The sequence below is a fragment of the Trichechus manatus genome, unplaced genomic scaffold (assembly GCF_000243295.1).
Source record: "Trichechus manatus latirostris isolate Lorelei unplaced genomic scaffold, TriManLat1.0 scaffold00069, whole genome shotgun sequence".
NCBI classification, from domain to species: Eukaryota; Metazoa; Chordata; class Mammalia; order Sirenia; family Trichechidae; genus Trichechus; species Trichechus manatus.
The window spans coordinates 7581139-7601139 of NW_004444005.1; the positions used below are offsets into that span (position 1 = coordinate 7581139).

The 20001-nt window shown below is 53.4% G+C and overlaps 1 protein-coding gene across 1 annotated transcript in view; it reads left to right on the top strand.

Moving 5' to 3' along the window:
- The window catches only part of FBLN1 (fibulin 1), a 124618-nt gene that overhangs the window by 84429 nt on the left and 20188 nt on the right, over positions 1-20001 (top strand). Inside the window, exon 16 of the mRNA XM_004380010.1 lies at positions 5601-5732. Within this exon, the coding sequence (XP_004380067.1) occupies positions 5601-5732 (132 nt within the window). The remainder of the gene's footprint in view (positions 1-5600; positions 5733-20001) is intronic.

A 20001-nucleotide genomic window follows, 5' to 3' on the forward strand; every position in this document is an offset into this window, starting at 1 on the left:
TCCCATATAATTCTTAGGTTTTCTTCCTTTTTTTAAAAATCCTTTTATCTGATTTTTCCTCAAATAAGTTGGTGTCAAGTGCTTTATCTTCAGTCTCACTAATTCTGACTTCCATTGCTTCAGTTCTGCTCCTTTGACTTTCTGTTGAGTTGTCTAATTCTGAAATTTTATTGTTAATCTTCTGGATTTCTGATTGCTGTCTTTGTGGATTCTTGCAGCCTGTTAAATTTGTCATTATACTCTTCTCTAATCTTTTTAATTTCCTCTATTGCATGTTCTGCATTTTGCTTAATTTCCTTCCTAATTTCTTGAAGAGTTCTGTACATTAATCTTTTGTATTCTGCCTCCAGTAATTCCAAGAAATTTTCCTCCTCTGGAAAATTTCTAGATTCTTTATTTTGGGAGCTTACTGAAGCCATCATGGATTGCCTCTTTATGCGATTTGATATTGACTGTTGTCTCCAAGCCATCAATAAGTTATTATATATATTTATTTTATGTTTGCTTACTGTGTCCACCTTCTTGTTTTGTTTTGATATGCCCAAATAGGCTGCTCGTATGAGCTAGTTTGATTATTGGCACCTTTGATGCTCTAATGTCCTGTCACCAGGTGGTTAGATCTGTTACTAGGTAGGGGAGCTCGGGAGTCCGTCCACTCCTCCTGTATAGATTCAGCTCAGGTCCCCAGGTAGATAACCACAAAGTGTGTTGTGTAGGTTCTCACTTACAGTCCTAGACAGGCATGGGTGATTGGTGTAGGCACAGGCACCTGGCTGCAGCAGGGGGACATACTTTGAGCAAGGCAGGGGGCTGAGGGCTGCCCCTGAGTGTCCAGGAGGAAAGCATGTCCCTGTTCCCTAGAGTGCGTAGGTGGGTGGGTTTTGTAGCCCGATTATGAGCACCTAATGCTGTTGGCTGTAAGGACTAGGGGACACCTCTTATTCATAGGCCCCTATCACAGGTGGCTAGGTGGCATGGGTGGAGCCACCAGTCCTCAGGCCCCTGATATGGGTAGGTGAAAACTCTGCTTAATGGGCAGAGCAGTGTCAAATGTCAAGAACCTGCTACTTCACAGCTGAAACAGTTGAAGTTAGGATTCCGGTATGTACCCTGTTGTACTGTGGTAATGAGGTCCTACGCTGTTGAGATGGGCCCACACAAGTCTATGCAGGGGGAAAGGCACTCAAAGTCCATGGATCCCTTATGCCTGTGCCTAGGCAAAGGAGCTGTGCCTACCCTGGGTTCTTGGCTTAGGGGAGCCAGCAGTTTATTTTTTCCCCTGTTTGTTAATCTGTTCACTCTCCAAGGCAGGGAGAATGGCTCCGGGCATATGACGGATCCTACCTCCGGCCCAGGGGGTTCGGCAGTTGCTGAAGCTGATCCGAGACCCAGTGCAGAGCAGGGAGTGGGGAGGTAAATGGGAGAGAGGCTTTTCCCTAAGGGGGGTGTTTTTTTATCTGCGCGGTAGGCCATACCCAATTACTTATCTTTCACCGGATTGAGGGATGCTTCTCTCTGGTTCTGAGTGGCTGTGTAGACTCTCTGGTGCTGGAACTCTCCCAGTGCGGAAAACGTGCCTCCTGAGCACGGCTGCTTGCCTGCCTCACCACTGCCTCACCCCCGAGCTACTCAGGTCTGAAGGGTTCAGGCTCTCGCCAGGTAAGGTCTGGCAACTCCTCGCTGCTTCTAAACCGTCTCTCCCTCCTCCTGCCACTCAGTCTGGTTCCTCCACTCTGCCTTTGATGTTCAGGACTCCAGATTGCCATATATAATCGAATCACTTGTTTTTTTTGGGTCTTTGTTGTAAAAGGGGCCACTGGAAGCGTCTGACTACTCCGCCATCTTGGCCCCGCCTCCCCCCACAACACCCTTTTAACTGAGTACTGAAATCACTCCTGAGGTTCACTTTCAGTCAAAGATTAGACAGGTCTATAGGGTCAACTACAATAGATGCGAGGAACATGCTTCGTAGTTCAACACCAGCCCAAAAGCAAAGATGAGAAGGCAGCAGGGACAGGGAAACTGGACGAATAGAAACAGGGAACCCAGAGTTGAGAAGTGGAAAGTTGTGACACATCTCAGGGTTGGCAACCAATGTCATAAAACAATTTGTGTATTAACTGTTTAACAAGAAACTAATTTGCTCTGTAAACTTTCACCTAAAGCACAATTAAAAAAAAGAATAACATTAAAAAAAAAATGAGCTGTTCGAGTTCACCCAGAGGTGCCTCAGAAGAAAAACCTGGTGATCGACGTCCGAAAAGTCAGCCATTGGAAACCCTATGGAGCACAGTTCTGCTCTGACACACACAAGGTAGCCAGGAGTCGGAATTGACTCAACAGAAGTTGGTTTTCTTCTTATGGGTAATAGTCGTTCTGCAAATAGCTAATTAAGCGTTGATCCTGTGCCAAGCATGGGAGTCAGGGAGGGCCTCTGGGAGGAAGTGACTTCACACTGGGGCCGAGTAGTGAATGAGTGAAAGTGGGGGCAGGGAGAGAGAAGGGGCCAAGCAGAACAGAACACATCTCGAAAGGTCTGGAGGTAAGTGGGGGTTTCTGGGCCCAGGATGCTGACAGGTGGCTCTAGCCCTGCTGCTTGCAGGTAACCAACTTTGAGGAACTAAACAGACTTTTCCCGACCGAATGGTAGGGCTTGACAAGAGATGGGCTGGAAGGATAAGCAAGGGCCTTAACTTGGAGGCCCTAGGTGGTACAAGCGTTTGAGGTGCTCCACTGCTAACTGAAAGGTTGGAGGTGCCAGTCCACCCAGAGGCACCTTGGAAGAAGCGCTTGGCAATCTACTTCCAAAAATTTAGCCACTGAAAACCCTAAGGAGCACAGTTCTGCTCTGACACACATGGGGTCACCGTGGGTCAGAATCAACTCTACGGCAACCGTTGACTTAAAGTTGGAACTCCAACCGCAAGGTTTGAGGAGCCATTGAAGGGGTACAGCTGATGAGATTATTTAGAAATATCACCCAGGTCGCCAAGGGGCAGAGGGACTGGGACAGGGAGCCCAAGAGTGACTGGTCAGAGTTCCCCTGCCCCGTCCTGCCTGCAAGGACCTCCTGGCAGGTGTGGGGTAGACCTGCCACCACAGGACCCCTGCCAGTTGCCCCACAGAGGCCCGTGAATGGCACTGCTCCGGACACCTCCCTCCCAGGTGTACCACCCATGTGCCGGGCTGGGCGTGGTCACCAGCACCCCTGCTTTATGCTTCCATCTAGCAGATGCTGGTGGAGCCTCCTGCACATCAGGCTTTGGCCTGGTCTCTGGGGACCATCTCGGGGAACACGCAGCTGAGCCACTGTGACGACAAGGTCGCCCAGGACAATGCAGGAGCTCATGCCAGAACATAAAATGGGGAGATGGGTTTGGAGAGGGGCAGGGGAGGCCCCCCGAGGTTGTGGTTGCCTGCAGGAGTGGGGGGCCCCCAGCTTTCAGCTCCCCCATCTGCCGACCCCTCCTCTTGGAAGAATCTCCGCAGGGTGGCACAGACAGGATCAGAAGACATTCCTAACTGGTGCTTGCCTCATGGAAAATGACGGGATTCCACCAAACCACGTATGCCTCCTCCCTGACCCCCAGCGGCCGGTTCTCTGGCCTCGGGCTGGTGCTGATCCGTGAGGAGGCGGGCGTGGCTGGAGACACCTGGCAGCATCTTTTCAGACCTTGCTGTCATTGTTAGGTACCATCAAGTCGATTCTGACTCATAGCGACCCCCTGTGTTACAGAGTAGAACAGCCTGATAGGCTTTTCTATGCTGTCATCGTTACAGGAGCAGATGGCCAGGTCTTTTCTCTCACAGAGCCACTAGGTGGGTTTGAACCACCAACCTTTTGGTTAGCATCCAAGTGCTTAACCGTTGTGCCACCAGGGCTCCTTGAAAGGAACTTAGCGAGCACCAGACTGGCTGGCTGGCTCCTCTGTGTTAAACCAATGGCCATCAATTAAAACCAAACAGTAGTCAAGCAGAACTAGTAAAAACTGTCGGCCTTGAGCATTATGCGCTTTTAAGATATATCTTTGTGGGATCAAATTGACAACAGCAACTCGAAAGATTAGATAGGAACCTTAGGGGCATAAACCTTAGGTTTCTGTTAATGGAGGAGGAACAACTCAGAAAAGGAGGGTGAGAATGGTTGCACAACTCAAAGAATGTCATCAACGTCACTGAATTGTACATATAGAAACGGTTGAATTGGTGTACGTTTTGCTGTATATTCTCAACCACAACGAATTAAATAATAAAAAAAAAAAAGAACAGTGGCCATCAAGTCAACTTCAACTCAGAGCGCCTCCCTGTGTTTCAGAGTAGAACTGTGCTCCATGGGGTTTTCAGTGGCTGATTATCCAGAAGTCAATTGCCAGGCCTTTCTTCTGAGGTGCCTCTGGTGGACTCCAACCTTTCAGTGAACAGCCAAGAGTATAAACCATTTGCACCTCCCACGGACTCCCTCCTCCGACTTAACGGATGAGGAAACTGGGGCCCCAAGGGAGGGGTCTCCCAAGGCTACCCCGAGCCAGGGCTGTTTGCCGCACTTCACTATAGATGGTCTGGGAGATAGATATGGCCAGCAAGTTGTTCAGCCCACCCGTCGCTGTGGGACAGGAGAGGAGCCTGCTCCTCTGGCCTTTCTGACCTCTCCCCCATGGCTCCTCACCCACTTCCCTTTCCCCTTTTCCTAACTTCATGAGTATTTGTGCCTGATTACTTCGAAACCAGTTAGGAGCCAGAAGGCCGGCTTCTGGGTGATGGCATGGCCAAGAATGAGCTCCCCAACCTCCGGAAGATCCTAACTCTCTGCAGACCTCAGTTTCCCGTTGGTAGAGTGAGAGTGGGGTGGGCTGGGCTGAGCGACCCCTCAGGGCCCCTCCGTCTTCTCCGTGCAGGTGTCTGTGACTTCGAGGGCGCCCAGCCCATGCTGTGCTGCCCAGGGGCGTGTTTCAGGGCGCTCAGCACCTGCTGTGCTGCCCAGGGGCACATTTCGGGGCTCCCGGCCCACGCCGTGCTGCCCAGGGGCGTGTTTCGAGGCGCCCGGCCCATGCCATGCTGCCCAGGGGCGTGTTTCGGTGCGCCCGGCCCATGCTATGCTGCCCAGGGGCGTGTTTCAGGGCACCCGGCATGCTCTCACTGCCCGGGGGCATGTTTCAGGGCACCTGGCACGTGCTGTGCTGCCCAGGGGCACGTTCCGGGGTGCCCAGCCCATGCTGTGCTGCCCACGGGCGTGTTTCAGGGCGCCTGGCCCATGCTGTTCTGCCCAGAGGCATGTTTCAGGGCACCTGGCCCATGCTGTGCTGCCCAGGGGCGTGTTTCAGGGCGCCTGGCCCATGCTGTTTTGCCCAGAGGCGTGTTTCAGGGCACCCGGCCCATGCTGTGCTGCCCAGGGGTGTGTTTCAGGGTGCCCGGCCCATGCTGTGCTGCCCAGGGGCGTGTTTCAGGGCACCCGGCTCATGCTTTGCTGCCCAGGGGCGTGTTTCAGGGCGCCTGGCCCATGCTATGCTGCCCAGGGGCACATTCCGGGGTGCCCGGCTCATGCTATGCTGCCCAGGGGCACGTTCCAGGGTGCCTGGCTCATGCTGTGCTTCTCATTACAGAGATCATCTTCCTCCGGGCCATCACACCGGCATATCCCGCCAACCAGGCCGACATCATCTTTGACATCACAGAAGGGAACCTTCGGGACTCCTTTGACATCATCAAGCGCTACATGGACGGCATGACCGTGGGTGAGTGGCCGGAGACACTCAGATTTACCCAGAAGCCCCCTTTCCTCCACATACCAAAGTCACAGCTAAGGTCGCCTGTGCCCTTCAGGCGGGAACACCTCTCTGGGCCAGCCCAAGCGCCCGTCTGAGTCCCCTTCCCAAACCCAACCCCACCAATCTTGAGGGCCCAGCAGCCCAGAGGTGCGGCACCTGTTCAGGATGCAACCCTGGCTGTGCCACTGACTCTCCAGTGACCCCTCTGGGCCTCAGTCTCCCCATCTATAAAATGGGTGGATTAAATACATCTCTGCCTCTCACAATCATGAGTTTCAAACGATATCACGCGTGAAAAGCGCTCCTGCCAGGGCCTGGTCTAGAGCAGGCCATCAGTCAGTGGGGGCTAACGTGGGTTTTAGTCTCATGGGGCAATGGAAAGAGTCCAAGGACCTGAGCTCCAGCCTGGCCTCGGAACTAGCCTGACTTGTCAGCCCCTGCGCATCACGGTTCCACGTCGCTCAGGCACACAGCCCTTCTGAATGCGAGCCAGCTGCTGTTCGTCTCTGGAGATGAGGTGCCCTGGGCACACAAAGGAGGGCTGAAGTGGAGGATGGTCAAGGGATGCTTCCTGGGGAGGGAGTGCTGAGCGGAGGAGGGGGCGGTGAGCCAGGCAGAGGGGACAGCCAGCCCTGGGGCCCAGAGGGCGGAGAGGCCGGTGAGTTTGGGAACCAACAGTCGTTCAGTCTGGCTGGAGGGAAGGTGGCGGTGACAGGGGAGGGGATGAGACTGGGAAAGTCCTGTTATTGCCTTCATTGCCATCCGTCCTACCTCCTCTGAACCGTCACGTTTTAAAGAAGTTTTACAAATTCATGGGTAAGGAAACAGTCCCATCTGCCGTTTGGGGCTTAGATTTAGACTCTGAACATTTTTAAAGCAGCTAAGTGGCCGTGGGCCAGTCCCTGTCCTCACCTGGGCCTCGGTTTCTCCTTTGTGAGTCGGGGGAGTGGGTCCCTGTCTCTCAGGCCCTGGCGTCCGCAGATGGCGCCCTAGCGGAGCGTTTGGGGATATGGCCTCTAGGTGGTGCTGTGGGATTTTAGGTCCCCGGTGGCTGCTGCCCCAAGCTTCACCGACCTTGTTAAACCGGCAGCTGGAGAAAAGGGAATCGTTATTCCCGTGTTCCCAAAGAGCCATTTATAGCGACTTTACAAGCTCTTAAATGGGTTTGCATGTTGTAAACATGACTGAGTCATTGGGGGTCCCCACCCCCAGCCTACTCCTCTGCTAATTAGTTAATTACTGTTAATGGGCATGCATTAGCCATAACGGAGCTTCCAAGCTTGTCAACAGTCATCACGCTTGCTGCTTGCCCTCCAGTCTCTGCCCTGCTCCGGGCCTCAGTTTTCCCAACTGTAAAATGGGAGGTTTTGATGACACGAACCTTAAGGGACCCTCAGGCTCCTGTGGAGAGGGTTTGCCGCCTCACAGGGCGGGGGTGTGGGGAGAGGGAAGGCTCTCACACAGAAGCCCCCTCCTGCTCCCCGCGCTGGATGCTGGGGCGGCAGGTGTGGCCAGCCGAGGCTGCTGCCTGGGGGAGTTCACAGCACTCAGAACCACCCAAGTCTGCAGTCATATTACAGCCTCTGCATTCACTCATTCGTTCTCTTGGTTACCACACTCCTGCCGAGCCCCGTCTGTGCCAGGCTCTGGGTTGGCATTGTGGGCCCCGAGGTGAACACCGCGCAGCCCCTTGCTCCCGGGGCTTTGCATTGTGGGGGAGAGGGAGACAGCCTAATAAACAGACAGTGAAATACTACGCATGCATCAAACGCTGGCAGCAAGCCTGCGTGGCCTATGAGGGCTGTCTTGAGGGACGAGTTCCCAACTGAACCCTTCCTGGGGTGACCCAGCTGGGGGCCAGGTGCTGCTGGGCACAGAACCACGGCCCCCAGCACGTCTCTTTGGCTATGTCTGTACTCCAAACAGAAGCAGGCTGGCCGTTCCTCTTTCTCCACTTCCCATCCACTGGGGCAGAAAATCCTGGCGCGTCAGAGCTGGGAGGCTCCTTAGACCATCTCTTCCAGTCCCTTCTTTGGTAGAGGGGGAAACTGAGGCCCAGAGAGGTGGGGGAGCTGGCCAGCCTGCTCACAGTGACTCAGGACAGAGTGGGGGACAGACTGGAGCCCCTGGGTGTGAGAAGGGACCACAGGAAGCAGAAGGCTCATGGGAATGGAGTGGGGGTGTGGCTGCAAGGGGCACCCCGGGAATGGAGTGAGGGTGTGGCTGCAGAGGGTGCCCCGGGAATGGAGTGGAGGTGTGGCTGCAGGAGGCTTCCCAGGAATGGAGTGGGGGTGTGGTTTCAGGGGGCTCCCCGGGAGCGGAGTAGGGGTGCAGCTGCAAAGCCTGAGCTTCTGGCGGGAGACAGCAGTGGCAGAGGGCCTCCCCTCGTGTGCTTGGTCATGCGTGCATGGTCTTTGGAATTCCAGCTGGTGCTGTGTGGAGCAGGGCGCAGCTGGCCGGGACTCCCTCCTGGCTGCCCCGCAGCCTCTGGTGCAGGGCCATGCTACCAGGTGGACCCTGGGCCTCTTACACTCCTTAGTCGCCTTGGAGGATCCCAGTCTGGGCTCCTGGAGATGAGCTGGTACCAGCCGTGATTCCCCAGGTGGGGCTGAGACAAACAGGGTGCAGGACCCAGGCCAGGTTTCTGGTCGCTCCGGTTCCTTGCTGTTGTTGGGTGCCATCCAGTCGATTTTCGACTCATAGTGACCTCGTGTGACAGAGTAGAACTGTCCCAAAGGGTTTTCTAGGCTGTAATCTTTACAGGAGCAGATCTTGGAGCCGCTGGGTGGGTTTGAACCACTGACCTTTTTAGCAACCGAGTGCTTCATCAGTACTCCATCAGGGCTCCTTGCTCTTGTTTTGCGCCCCCTAATTTCTCTGCTCGAAGGCTCTTCCCCGGGCTTCCTTACCCCCGCCCCCTTCCCTCTCCTCTTCCGCCCCACATCACCCTGTGCACCCTGGGAGCTCCCTGGCTCCTGGGGGGTCCTCCTGGCGCAGGCTGGCCCTGGACCGGGCATGGCACTGCAGCTTCGGACCTGTCCGCCCACAGTGGATTGTTCTGGACTGGACTGGAGCCCAGGCAGGAAGGCGCCCTGGGAACATCACCAGCTCGTTAGGGAGCCCTCTCACCCCTGTTCTTGGTCCTCCCACATACCGTGGGGGTGGGACCAGGTTGTCTCCAGTGTGCAGCCGAGGAGCTGAGTTCAGTGGCGGCCTGAGGCCGTCCAGCTGCTAGCCAGGGCCCGGGATTCTTCCACGTGTGTTCTTCGCGGTGCTGTGTTCGCGTCGAACAACGTTTTAGACAGAAGCCCTTTCTGTCAGCTGAGAGTGAGAAAGCATTATTCTGGGCCACGAAAGCCTCCGTCCGTTGTGGCCGGCAGGGTCTGGGGGGCTCCTGGGCCCTGTGGAGGACCCCTGGCGGCATGTGGGAAGAGACACCTCCTCACAGGTGTTCACTAGCACCTGCCTGCTGTACACCAAGCGCTGGGTGGACACTGGGTGCCCAGGTCAGGAAGGCTTCCTGGAAGAGGTGAGGCCTAAGCTGCCTCAAAGCATGAGAAGCAGCAGCCGACACTTAACCAGTTGCCGTTGGGTTGATTCAGACTCACGGTGACCCCACATGTGTCAGAGTAGAACTGTGATCCTTAGAGTTTTTGATGCTGATTTTTTGACAGTTTCAGCTCCAGGCCTTTCTTCTGAGGCCCCTCTGAGTAGACTCGAACCTCCAACCTTTTGATTAGCCCCTAGGTGTGTTAACCGTTTGCACCACCCAGGGACTCTGACTACCACTGAGGGTTATGTATTAGGAGCTGTTGTTTGTCACTGCCACACCCTGTAACTTGGTGGCATTATCTCCATTTAACAGATGAAGGGGGTCCCTAGGTGGGGCGAATGGTTTGTGCTCCACTGTTAACCTACAGGTTGTGGTTTGAACCTACCCAGCGGCTCCAGGGAAGATAGGCCTGGCCATGTGCTTCCGTAAAGATCAACCAAAAACATCAAACACGTTACCATCGCTTCCGACTCATAGCGCCCCTGCAGGACAGAGTAGAACTGCCCCATAGGGTTTCCAAGGCTGGAATCTTTACGGAAGCAGACTGCCACATCTTTGTCCCCCAGAGTGGCTGGTGGGTTCGAAACACCGACCTTTCCATTAGCAGCTGAGCGCTTACCCATGGCGCCAGCAGTGCTTCTCCGTAAAGATCACAGCAAGCAAACCCTATGGAGCAGTTCTGCTCTGCACACACGGAGTCACCATGGGTTGGAATAAACTCTAGGACACCTAAAGACGACAACAACAGATGAAAAAGCAAGGACCAGAGGGGACCAGAGACTTGCCAGTGGTCACTCGATGCTGGGGGCAGAGCAGGATCCAAGCCCACCCTGGCTCCATCGCCCCCAAACCCCACCATCCCTCAGCCCTGGAGTTCACACACGGCTTGTGCTGATGGGCAAAGTTGCTACGAGTTTGGTGTCCCAGGAAAACAATCAATGCACGAGCCGCCGGGCTCCGTCCCACCAAAATGACAGAAGAAGAAGAAAATGCCCCAAGTCAGCGAAGAATCCGAAACGGCCAGGCCTGCCCCTAATGTATCCTTTAAAAACCAGCGCTTAACTGGGATCAAGGCGGCTCTGAAGCCCGGCCGAGCCTGTTGTCTTTGCAAAGCCTTTTACAGGCTGCTGTTGCATTCCTCTGTAATCAGCTGTCAATGGAAAATGAAGAGTGCATTTTCCACTGGTGCAAAAATGCGCGATTAATGCCTGAGGTATTCTCCGCCACTACAAAGCCTTCCTTTTCCAGATTCATCTGAGCTCTGCCGTCTACGGGCTGTGATCAGGGGCACATGGGAGGGGGTTTTTAGGATAATCACTCTTTTGCAACGGCTCTGAGGGAGTGTGGACTCCGTGGCAGCATGGGCCATGTATCAGCAGCCTGTAGATCAGACCAAAAGGCCACCCGGGGCCACCCTGTGCTTTATAGGCGGTCGGGCTGCAGTGGACCTCTGAACCTTTGTCTCCCCTCCACCTCCCAGCTCATCACTGCTTTTTTTTTTAAAATCGACTATTTTTTAGAGTAGTTTAAGGTTTACAGAAAAACTGTACAGAAAGGACAGAGAGTTGGTGTATACCCCCTCTCTCCCTGTTCAGTTATTAATATCTTGCACTCCTGCGGTACATTTGTTGCTGTGGATGAACCAATAGTGATACGTTGTTATTAACTATACATTCCATTAGTAACTAAAGCCCACAGTTTCCGAGACAGAAGGAGAATCGATGCATTCGAACTGAGGTGTTGGCGAAGGATACTGCCAGAACGAGCAAATCAGTCTTACAAGAAATACAACCAGAATGCTCCTTAGGAGTGAAAATGGCAGACCTCAGCTCGCTTGCTTTGGTTATCAGGAAAGACAACTAGCTAGAAAGGGACATCGGAGTTGGGAAAGTAGAGGGTCAGCACAAACGAGGGACACCCTCAGTGAGGTGGATTGACACAGTGGTCACAACAATGGACTCAGACCGATCAACAATCACGAAGACAGCGCGGGACCGTCTCCTTCTGTTACATATGCGGTCACCATGCGTTGGAGGCGACTTGATGGCAACCAGCCACGACGGTATAGTTTACGAAGGGCTCATTCCGTGTTGTGCAGTCTGGTGAGTTTTGACAAATGCACAAAGTCATGTGTCCCCCAGTACACTGCCATGGAGAATAGTATCAGTGCCCTGCAAATGCCCCGGGCTGCACCTGTTCACCCCCCTTCCTCTGAGCCCCTGGCCCCACTCAGCTCTTCATTCCCTTTGTAGTGTGCCTTTCCCAGAATGCCGTGTGGCTGGATCATACAGTCTGTGGCTTTTTCAGACTGACCTCTTTCACTGAGCAGTATGCCTTTAACAATCGTCCATGTCTTTTTGGAGCCCTGGTGGCACAGTGGTTAAGAGCTCAGCTACTCACTGAAATGCTGGCTGAAACGCTGGCAGTTCAAATCCACCAGCTGCTCCTTGGAAACCCTGTGGGGCAGTTTGACTCTGTCCTGTAGGGTCACTATGAATCAGAATTGACTCGACGGCAGCGGGTTTGGTTTTTTTGGTCCTTGTCTTTTTAACTCTCTAATTCTCTTTGTTATGTCATTAGGTGGCTGTTGAGTTGATTTTCGACTCATAGCAAAGCGTAGAAGTGCCCACAGGGTTTCCCAGGCTATAATCATTACAGGAGCAGATCGCCAGGTCTCTCCTGGGGAGCTGCTAGGTGGGTTTGAACCACCAACCTTTTGGTTAGCAGCTGAGCGGTTAGCCGTTACACCACCAGGGCGCTATTTCTCTAGGGAGAGAAAACAGCCTGTCTATACTGAGGGTCGGCGTTGCCAACTTTGCTGTTAAAACCTCACCAAAGCGGAGAGGAACTTGGGGCAGCCCTAGCTAGGTTACATATTAAGCCCGCTGCCTAATTTTGCGTTGGTCAGCCTGGTCTGTGGGGCAGCGTGGTGACCTTCAAGGCTGACTTAATAACTTCTGCAAGTCAAGCCTTCCCACCGCACACACATGACAGGGGGTCAAGGACACTTGGGGGTGCCGTAATGTCAGCCAAGTGGAGTGCAAGGCTGGGACTTGGGGTCCCCACCACCCTCTGATGTACAGTACCAAAAAAAAAAAAAAAAAAAAAACCCAAACCTGTTGCCGTCAAGTCAATTCCAACTCATAGCAACCCTCTAGGACAGACTAGAACTGCCCCATAGGATTTCCAAGGAGCCGCTGGTGGATTCAAACCGCCAACCTTTTGGTTGGCAGCCGTAGCTCTTAACCACTATGCCACCAGGGTTTCCCTGTACAGTAATGATGAATAGTCATGGAAGGCCGTGCCAGAAAGAAGTGAACATTACCACTTGCACAGGCTCAGTCGGAAAGCAGCCTTCCAGAGCGACTGAAATGTCCCTAGCAAGAAAGGACCATCGGAATATTATGGAACTGGGATTTTAAGCCTTTTTAAGGCTGTGTATCTTGGGCTTCCTGTTTCCAAGAAAATCAGCCCCATCCAGCCCCAGGCAAGTGATTGCGACCCGTGAAGTTCACCTACCTTGGTGATTTCTCTTATATTTATATAATTTCCCTTGCAATGAAAGTGAAAGCAGCCCTCTAACTCCTAGTTAGCTGGGAGAGATCCCCACCGTAAACTGAAATAAGAGATGGGTTTGCTAGCTGTTCTTCCCTGATATCAGGAGCAGGGGTTTGGCTTTTTAGCCTTTACATAACTAACAGGGAGTCTGTTTGTATCAAAGCAACAACTTCAAGCATAACAAGGACAACTCAGTATTAGGGGATCCAAGGTGCTGGCTTTGGGGTGCAGAAGAATTTCACCATTGTCTTTTTGCTTAAACTGTAAGGCAAGAGTCCCTGTCTTACGGCTTGAGAAGTCCTGGAAATAAATCTTTATTTGCTCGCGGTTGTTGTTGCGAGCTGCTGTCCAGTTGGCTCTGACCCACGACAACCCCATGTACAACAAGACATCCTCATGGTGGTTGGCATGCTTGAGTTTGCTGTGGCCTTCCACCCTCGGGGCCTCGTTGTCCAGTGCTATGTTGGACAATGTTCTGTTGTGACCCAGAGGGTCTTCACTGGCTGATTTTCGGAAGTAGATTACCAGGCCTTTCCTCCTAGTCTCTTAGTCTGGAAGTTCTGCTGAAACCTGCTGGTATTTGAAAGACCAGTGACATAGCTTCCAGCATCACAGCAATGTGCAAGCCACCACCGTATGACACACTGACAGGCGGATGGTGGACCTTGGCTTGATGCAAGGAATGTTTTCGCGTCAGCTGCTTCATCAGCTGCCCCTGGTCTCAGCAAACACCCCTCTCCCACCACCTTTCCGCTCTGACGGTGTTGTGGAGAAGGAGCTAATGTCGGCCTACTTGTCTCCCTCTCAGCCGTGCTCGGGGAGGGCGGCAGCCTCGGGGCTGAGAGGCGTTGGCAGTGGTCCCAGGGAGGGCAGGCCTGGGGACCCCAGGACTGGTCAGTTAACAGATTCATTCCTTCAACAACATCTATTGAGCACCTACTATGTGCTAGGCAAAGAGGACACAGTCCCTGCTTTCAGGGAGGCTGACAGCCCCCAGGGAGTGACGGGAGAGTGGGGTGAGAGGTGTGGTGAGTGCAGCGCCGGGCCATCTTCCTGGGGCAGTCTTGGCAGGCTGAAGGGAGGAGGTGGCACTTGCTGCCCTTCCAGGTGAAGGACGGAAGGACGTTCCAGGTCCCTGTTCCCTGGATTCTTCACCTGCAAGTGGCAGCACGTTCTTGCTCACACAGGCAGCTGCTCTGGGGGCTGCTGCCCGGGACCCCCAGCCCTGCCTCCTCCATGTCTGCCGAGGGCGTGGGGGCCCAGGCCTCCAAGAACCCCATCGGCCTGAGTGGCTGCCCGGGTGGCGGCTGCAGGGGAGGGCTGCTCCGCCTGGGCCGGCCGCGCCACCTCAGGCAGACGATGGGGATAGGCTGCAATTTAGGAAGATTGTTGATGCGCTGGGACAGGACGCTCTCTGCTGGAAATGTGTTTGAATTATAACCTGCAAACCTGGAAAGAAATTCGGATCTCGCTCCGCTCTGTGAGCTTGTTTCCGGAGAAGCCCTCCAGTCCCAGATGTAGTAAGTGTATGAATGTGTGTATGTGTGTGACTGATATGGGGGTGTGTGCAGGGTATAGGTATGTGTGACTGAGTTTATGTGGGGTGAGTGCAGGCGTATACAGGTGTGTGTGACTGATAAGGGGGTGAGCGTGTGCAGAGGTGTATGTAGGTGTGTGTGGCTGTGAATGTACATGGGGTAGGTGTGTGCAGGTATGTGTGGGGTGGGTGTATATGGAGGTGAGTGTACAGGCGTATGTATGTGGCTGAGTGTATATATTTGGGGTGAATGTGTACACGAGTGCGTGCAGGCGTGTGTGGCTGAGTATGGCTGAGTGTACATGGGGTGAATGTGTGTGGCGGTGAGTGTGTGTGGAGTGAGTGTATCTGGGGTGAGCATGTGTAGGTGTGTATGTAGGTGTGTGGCTGTAAACATGCGTGGGGTCAGTGTATATGGGCTGAGTGTGTACAAGAGTGTGTATAGGTGTATGTGGCTGAGCGCGTGGCTGTAAATGTGTGTGTGAACATACAACACCCTCCCATCCCCAGCTTGTTGTTAGGTGCTGTCGGGTCGGTTCCGACTCATAGCGACCCCGTGTACAACAGAACGAAACACTGCCCGGTCCTGCAAGATCCTCACAGTCGTTGTTAGGCTCGAGCCCATTGTTGCAGCCACTGAGTCAGTCCATCTCATTGAGGGTCTTCCTCTTTTTCACCGACCCTCTACTTTACCAGGCATGATGTCCTTCTCCAGCGACTGATCCCTCCTGATAACATGTCCAAGGTACGTGAGACGTAGTCTCCCCATCCTCGCTTCTAAGAAGCATTCTGGCTGTACTTCTTCCAGGACAGATTTGTTTGTTCTTCTGGCCGTCTGTGCGATAGTCAGTGTTCTTCACCAACACCATAATTCAAAGGTGTCTGTTCTTTTTTTCATCTTCCTTGTTCATCGTCCAGCTTTCGCATGCATATGAGGCAATTGAAAATACCATGGCTTGGGTCAGGCACAGCTTAGTCCTCAAAGTGACATCTTTGATTTTTATCACTTTAAAGAGATCTTTTGCAGCAGATTTGCCCAATGATATGTGTCCTTTGATTTCTTGACTGCTGCTTCCATGGGCATTGATTGTGGATCCAAGTAAAATGAAACCCTTGACAACTTCAATCTTTTCTCCGTTTATCATGATGTTGCTAACTGGTCCAGTTGTGAGGATTTTTGTTTTCTTTATGTTGAGGTGTAATCCATCCTGAAGGCTGTGGTCTTTGATCTCCTTCAGTAAGTGCTTCAAGTCCTCTTCACTTTCAGCAAGCGAGGTTGTGTCATCTGCATAACGCAAGTTGTTAATGAGTCTTCCTCCAATCCTGATGCCCCGTTCTTCTTCATATAGTCCAGCTTCTTGGATTATTTGTTCAGCATACAGATTAAATAGGTATGGTGAAAGGATGCAACCCTGATGCACACCTTTCCTGACTTTAAACCAGGCAATATTCTTTTTGAACGACTGCCTCTTGGTACATGTACGTCAGGAGCACAGTTAAGTGTTCTGGAATTCCCGTTCTTCACAATGTTATCTATAATTTGTTATGATCCACACAGTCGAATGCCCTTGCATAGTCAATAAAACACAGGTAAACATCTTTCTGGTGTTCTCTGCTTTCAGCCAGGATCCTTCTGATATCAGCAGTGATATCCCTGGTTCCACATCCTCCTCTGAATCCGGCTTCAATTTCTGGCAGTTCCCTGTCGATATACTGCTGCAGCTGCTTTTGAATGATCTTCAGCAAAATTTTACTTGCATGTGATATTAATGATATTGTTCAATAATCCCCCACTTAGAAATAATTTAAAACGTTTTCACATTGAAATAGCATTTTAAACTTCATTTATGAGTGTATACGAATTATTACCCAATTTCAAATTTACCATTTTAAAAATATCAGTGGCCAGGGTGGCCCTTTTTAGGGCAAAGCATGGTTGAGTCTCTGTGGCGTGGGCGGAGCACTGGAGTGGGACATTCTCAACTTGATTTTGGTTCTCCACTTCTAGCTGTGTGACTTTAGGCAGGCCCCTTAACCTCTCTGAGCCTGGGTCTTCTTCTCAGTAAAATTGCCGTCATCACACTTGCCTTGCAGGGCTGTAGGGGCTGGAGGTAACATGGGCATTTTAACGAGGCATGAGAGTGACCTCCCTCGGTAGGTTGTTAGGTTAAATGAGCCGCTGTCAGGAAGCAGCTAGGAGCTGGAGGGCTGGTGAGAGCTCAGACCCCCCCAGGGGACAGCAAGCCTGGGCGAGCCCACGGGACGGTGCCAGGGTCTGTTCATCCTGGTGGATCTGACTGCCCGGAAACTGTTTGATGGACCCGTCTCGCGGCCTGGGCTGGGGAGTCCGGCTCAACCTGAACACCCGACTTCTGTTATCTGGAATTACCATAACCATTCAGCAAGAACGTTCAGGGCCCCTACTCCATGCCAGGCCCGTGCTGGGTGCTGGCGGACAGATTCACACCCAAGACACAGATCCTGCTTTCAAGAAGCTGCCTACCAGCTTCCCTAGCCTCCTGCCTTCTGTGTTCCCATGGCTGAAAGCGCTTGTTTTTCAGGGGGTGGGCTTCAGCTTCATCCCTGTTAATGTGTCAGAGGGAGAGAAAAGTGGTATGCAGCAGGGCTGCCACGAACAGTTGAGTGTGTTGTGCACTGCACGACCCTACCATTCAGAGCCCAGTCCATGTGCAGCGCACAGCCTGTTCGACCGGACTCAGCAGCCCCTGTACCAGAGCTTGTGAGCAGAGATGCTGGCCTAGCTGTGCCTCTCCCCCTGGCTGGGCCAGGCCTTGATCCAGGCTGGAGAACTTTCTCGCCCAGGTATCTGGCTTTGAGTCACCATCAGCGGCCCCAGCCAGTGGGGCCCAGACTGCCTGTTGAGAATCATTACATCTTAAGGGGTTAAACGTGTGCTACTTACCCGCTGCTGCAGCCTGATTCGGAAAGTTTGGCCAGGGATCAGTGCACATTACGAACGAGATTCAGAAATTCCACCTAAAAACAACAGCGTGGCTGTCCGTGCCCAGCGATGAGTGATTGGCCCTGTCCTGGCTTTCACGGCAAATGCCCAGGATTAGGTGCCTTCTCTTCTCTGGGAGGCGCAGCCTGTCACCCCGGGGGCGACGCCCTGGCCAGCAGCCAACCTGTTTCCCAGGGTGACGGCCCAGCCCCCTCGGGCCTGGGCTGCGGCCTGACCTCACCCTGGGGCCGGCAGTGTTTCTACAGCAGCCTGAGGACAGGCACAGGGCAGGAGGGTCCCTCAGAGGGGACAGGACAGGGTGGAGGAGGAGACACTCCTCACATTCCGTGTGCCTGGACCCCGGGAGCAGAAAGGGTCAAGGGCATCAGGCCCAGCGCTGTGCCAGCCACTTTGAACGATGGCTATCTTTCCTCTAAAAGGCCTGGAAGGTGGGTGTCGACCTAGTCCAGAGCTGGGGCCTCAGAGCCTCTGCCCACTCCTGCCCCAAGCACTGCCCCTTGCGAGAGAGGACCTGGGTCTCCCTGGCAGCCCCCGAGCTTGGGCTGGGCTCCTCAGAGGGCCCTGTAGGCTTCAGTGAGCCATTGGGAAAAAAAAAAAAAAAAAGTTGCCGTCTAGTTGACTCTGGTTCATGGCAACCTCAGGTGTGTCAGAGCAGAATTGTGCTCCATAGGGTTTTCAATGGCTGATTTTTTTTTGGAAGCAGGTCTCCAGGCCTTTCTTCTGAGGTGCCTCTGGGTGGATTCGAACCACCAACCTTTTGGTTAGTAGCTGAGTGCTTAACTGTTTGTACCACTCAGCAGGCCATAGCCCTCCGCTTTCCAGCCCGCTGAGTGAGAGGCACAGGGGCCACGGGGCCCAGGCCGCAGCCCCAGAAACCTCCTGCCCCGGCAGCCCCGATGGCCAGTGTTGGACCTGCAGTGGCATGAACAACGTTTGTTCAGGGCCCAAGACTGCACTCCTCACCCCAGCTCAGCTTTCTAGACCAAACCTCAAGCGGCAGCCCAAGATTTGACCAGCAGAGGCCCATGGGATGTGGCCTGCTCCAGGAGTCCCCTCCCAGTGCCCCCGCCTAGGTAGGTGAAGGAGCAGGGGTTGGAAGAACAGCACCTGAGGTGCCGACCTGAGCTGAGACCCGGCCCTGCCGATCATGAGCAGGGCCTGCAGCGCTTAGCCTCGGGTCTGCCGCAGCCTCTATGCAAATGAGATGATGTGGCTAGAAGAGCTGGGTATATTAGAAAGCTCTGCATTTATGTGAGGTGGTTACTGTGGATGTGACTGTCACAGCTATCCCCAGGAGGAGGGCACAGCCGAGTCCAGGAACCACCACTGGATTCAACAATGTGACGCTGTTGGTGACCTTGGCAAGGGCGCCTTCCATGGAGCGGGTCTGGGGATGCACACTGGAGTGGGTGGGCTAGGCAGAGCTGGAGAACCCTTTCCAGTACTTGCTGTGATATGGAGCAGAGAAATGCTCGTCCTGGTGGGAGGGGTCTAGTAAAGAGGGGACTGCCCGCCCAGAGCAGCCTTGTGAGTTTTTTGCGTGACTTTCTTTTCCACCAAACTGTGAATCCTAGAGGGAGGAGACTACAGGGGCTCATCTGTGCCATGCCCCGTCACCCCGCATCTTTCTTTTGCTTACACACACACATGCACACACCACCCCAAACACGTACAGAGCAGACAGGCCCTGTCTTAGCTTCCTAGAGCTTCCCTAACGAAGTACCCCCAACTGGGTGGGGTTAAACAACAGGAATGTATTGTTGCGCAGTTCTAGAGGCTGGAAGTCCAAACTCAGAGTGTCGGCAGGGCCGTGCTCTCTCTAAAGGCTCTAGGGAAATATCCTTGTCTCTGCCAGCTTCTGGTGGACCCATGTATCCCTGGGCTTGTAGACACATCACTCCAATCTCTGCCTCCGTCTTCACGTGGATGTCTTCCCTCTGTCTCTGCATCTGTGCCTCTCCTCATTTATAAGGACATCAGTCAGGTGGAGTCAGGACCTGCCGTACTCCAGGATGCCCTCACGTTAACCTACCTGATAACATCTTCTATGACCCTATTTAGAAACAAGGTCACATGTACAGGTACACATATCTTTTTGGGGACACAATTCAATCCATAACAAACCTGCTAGAAGGTCACCCAACCCCAGCACGCAGCTCGGTAATGGGTTGCAGGGTCTCGCACACACCTGCTGGCTCCCAGAGCCACCAAGAAGTTAAAGCGAGCCCCGAGCAGCCTTTCAGCTTCTCCGGGGGTTCTCCTGGGCTCCTCCACATCCCACCAGAATGATTTGTGACTCTCTTACTGCTGCTATTACATGCCTGTTGAAAAGGCTTTGGTATCACCAGGCACCGTAATCAATCACTCTCTTTTAAAAATGAAGTGTTTTAGCCAAACAGCATTCGAAGCATCGTGTTGTGCAAAATGAGAAAAGGGTCCTGATGATGCTGTTACTCTTCCAGCAGCCTCACCTGACAGCCATCAGTACGGTGAAAGCACAGATACCCACTCATCACAGAGCCAGCCTGCAGAGCATTTCCTTCAGCCTCTGTGTGCTTGGCCTTCAGTGGGCAGTGAGGAGCCAAACATCACAGAGCCAGCCTGC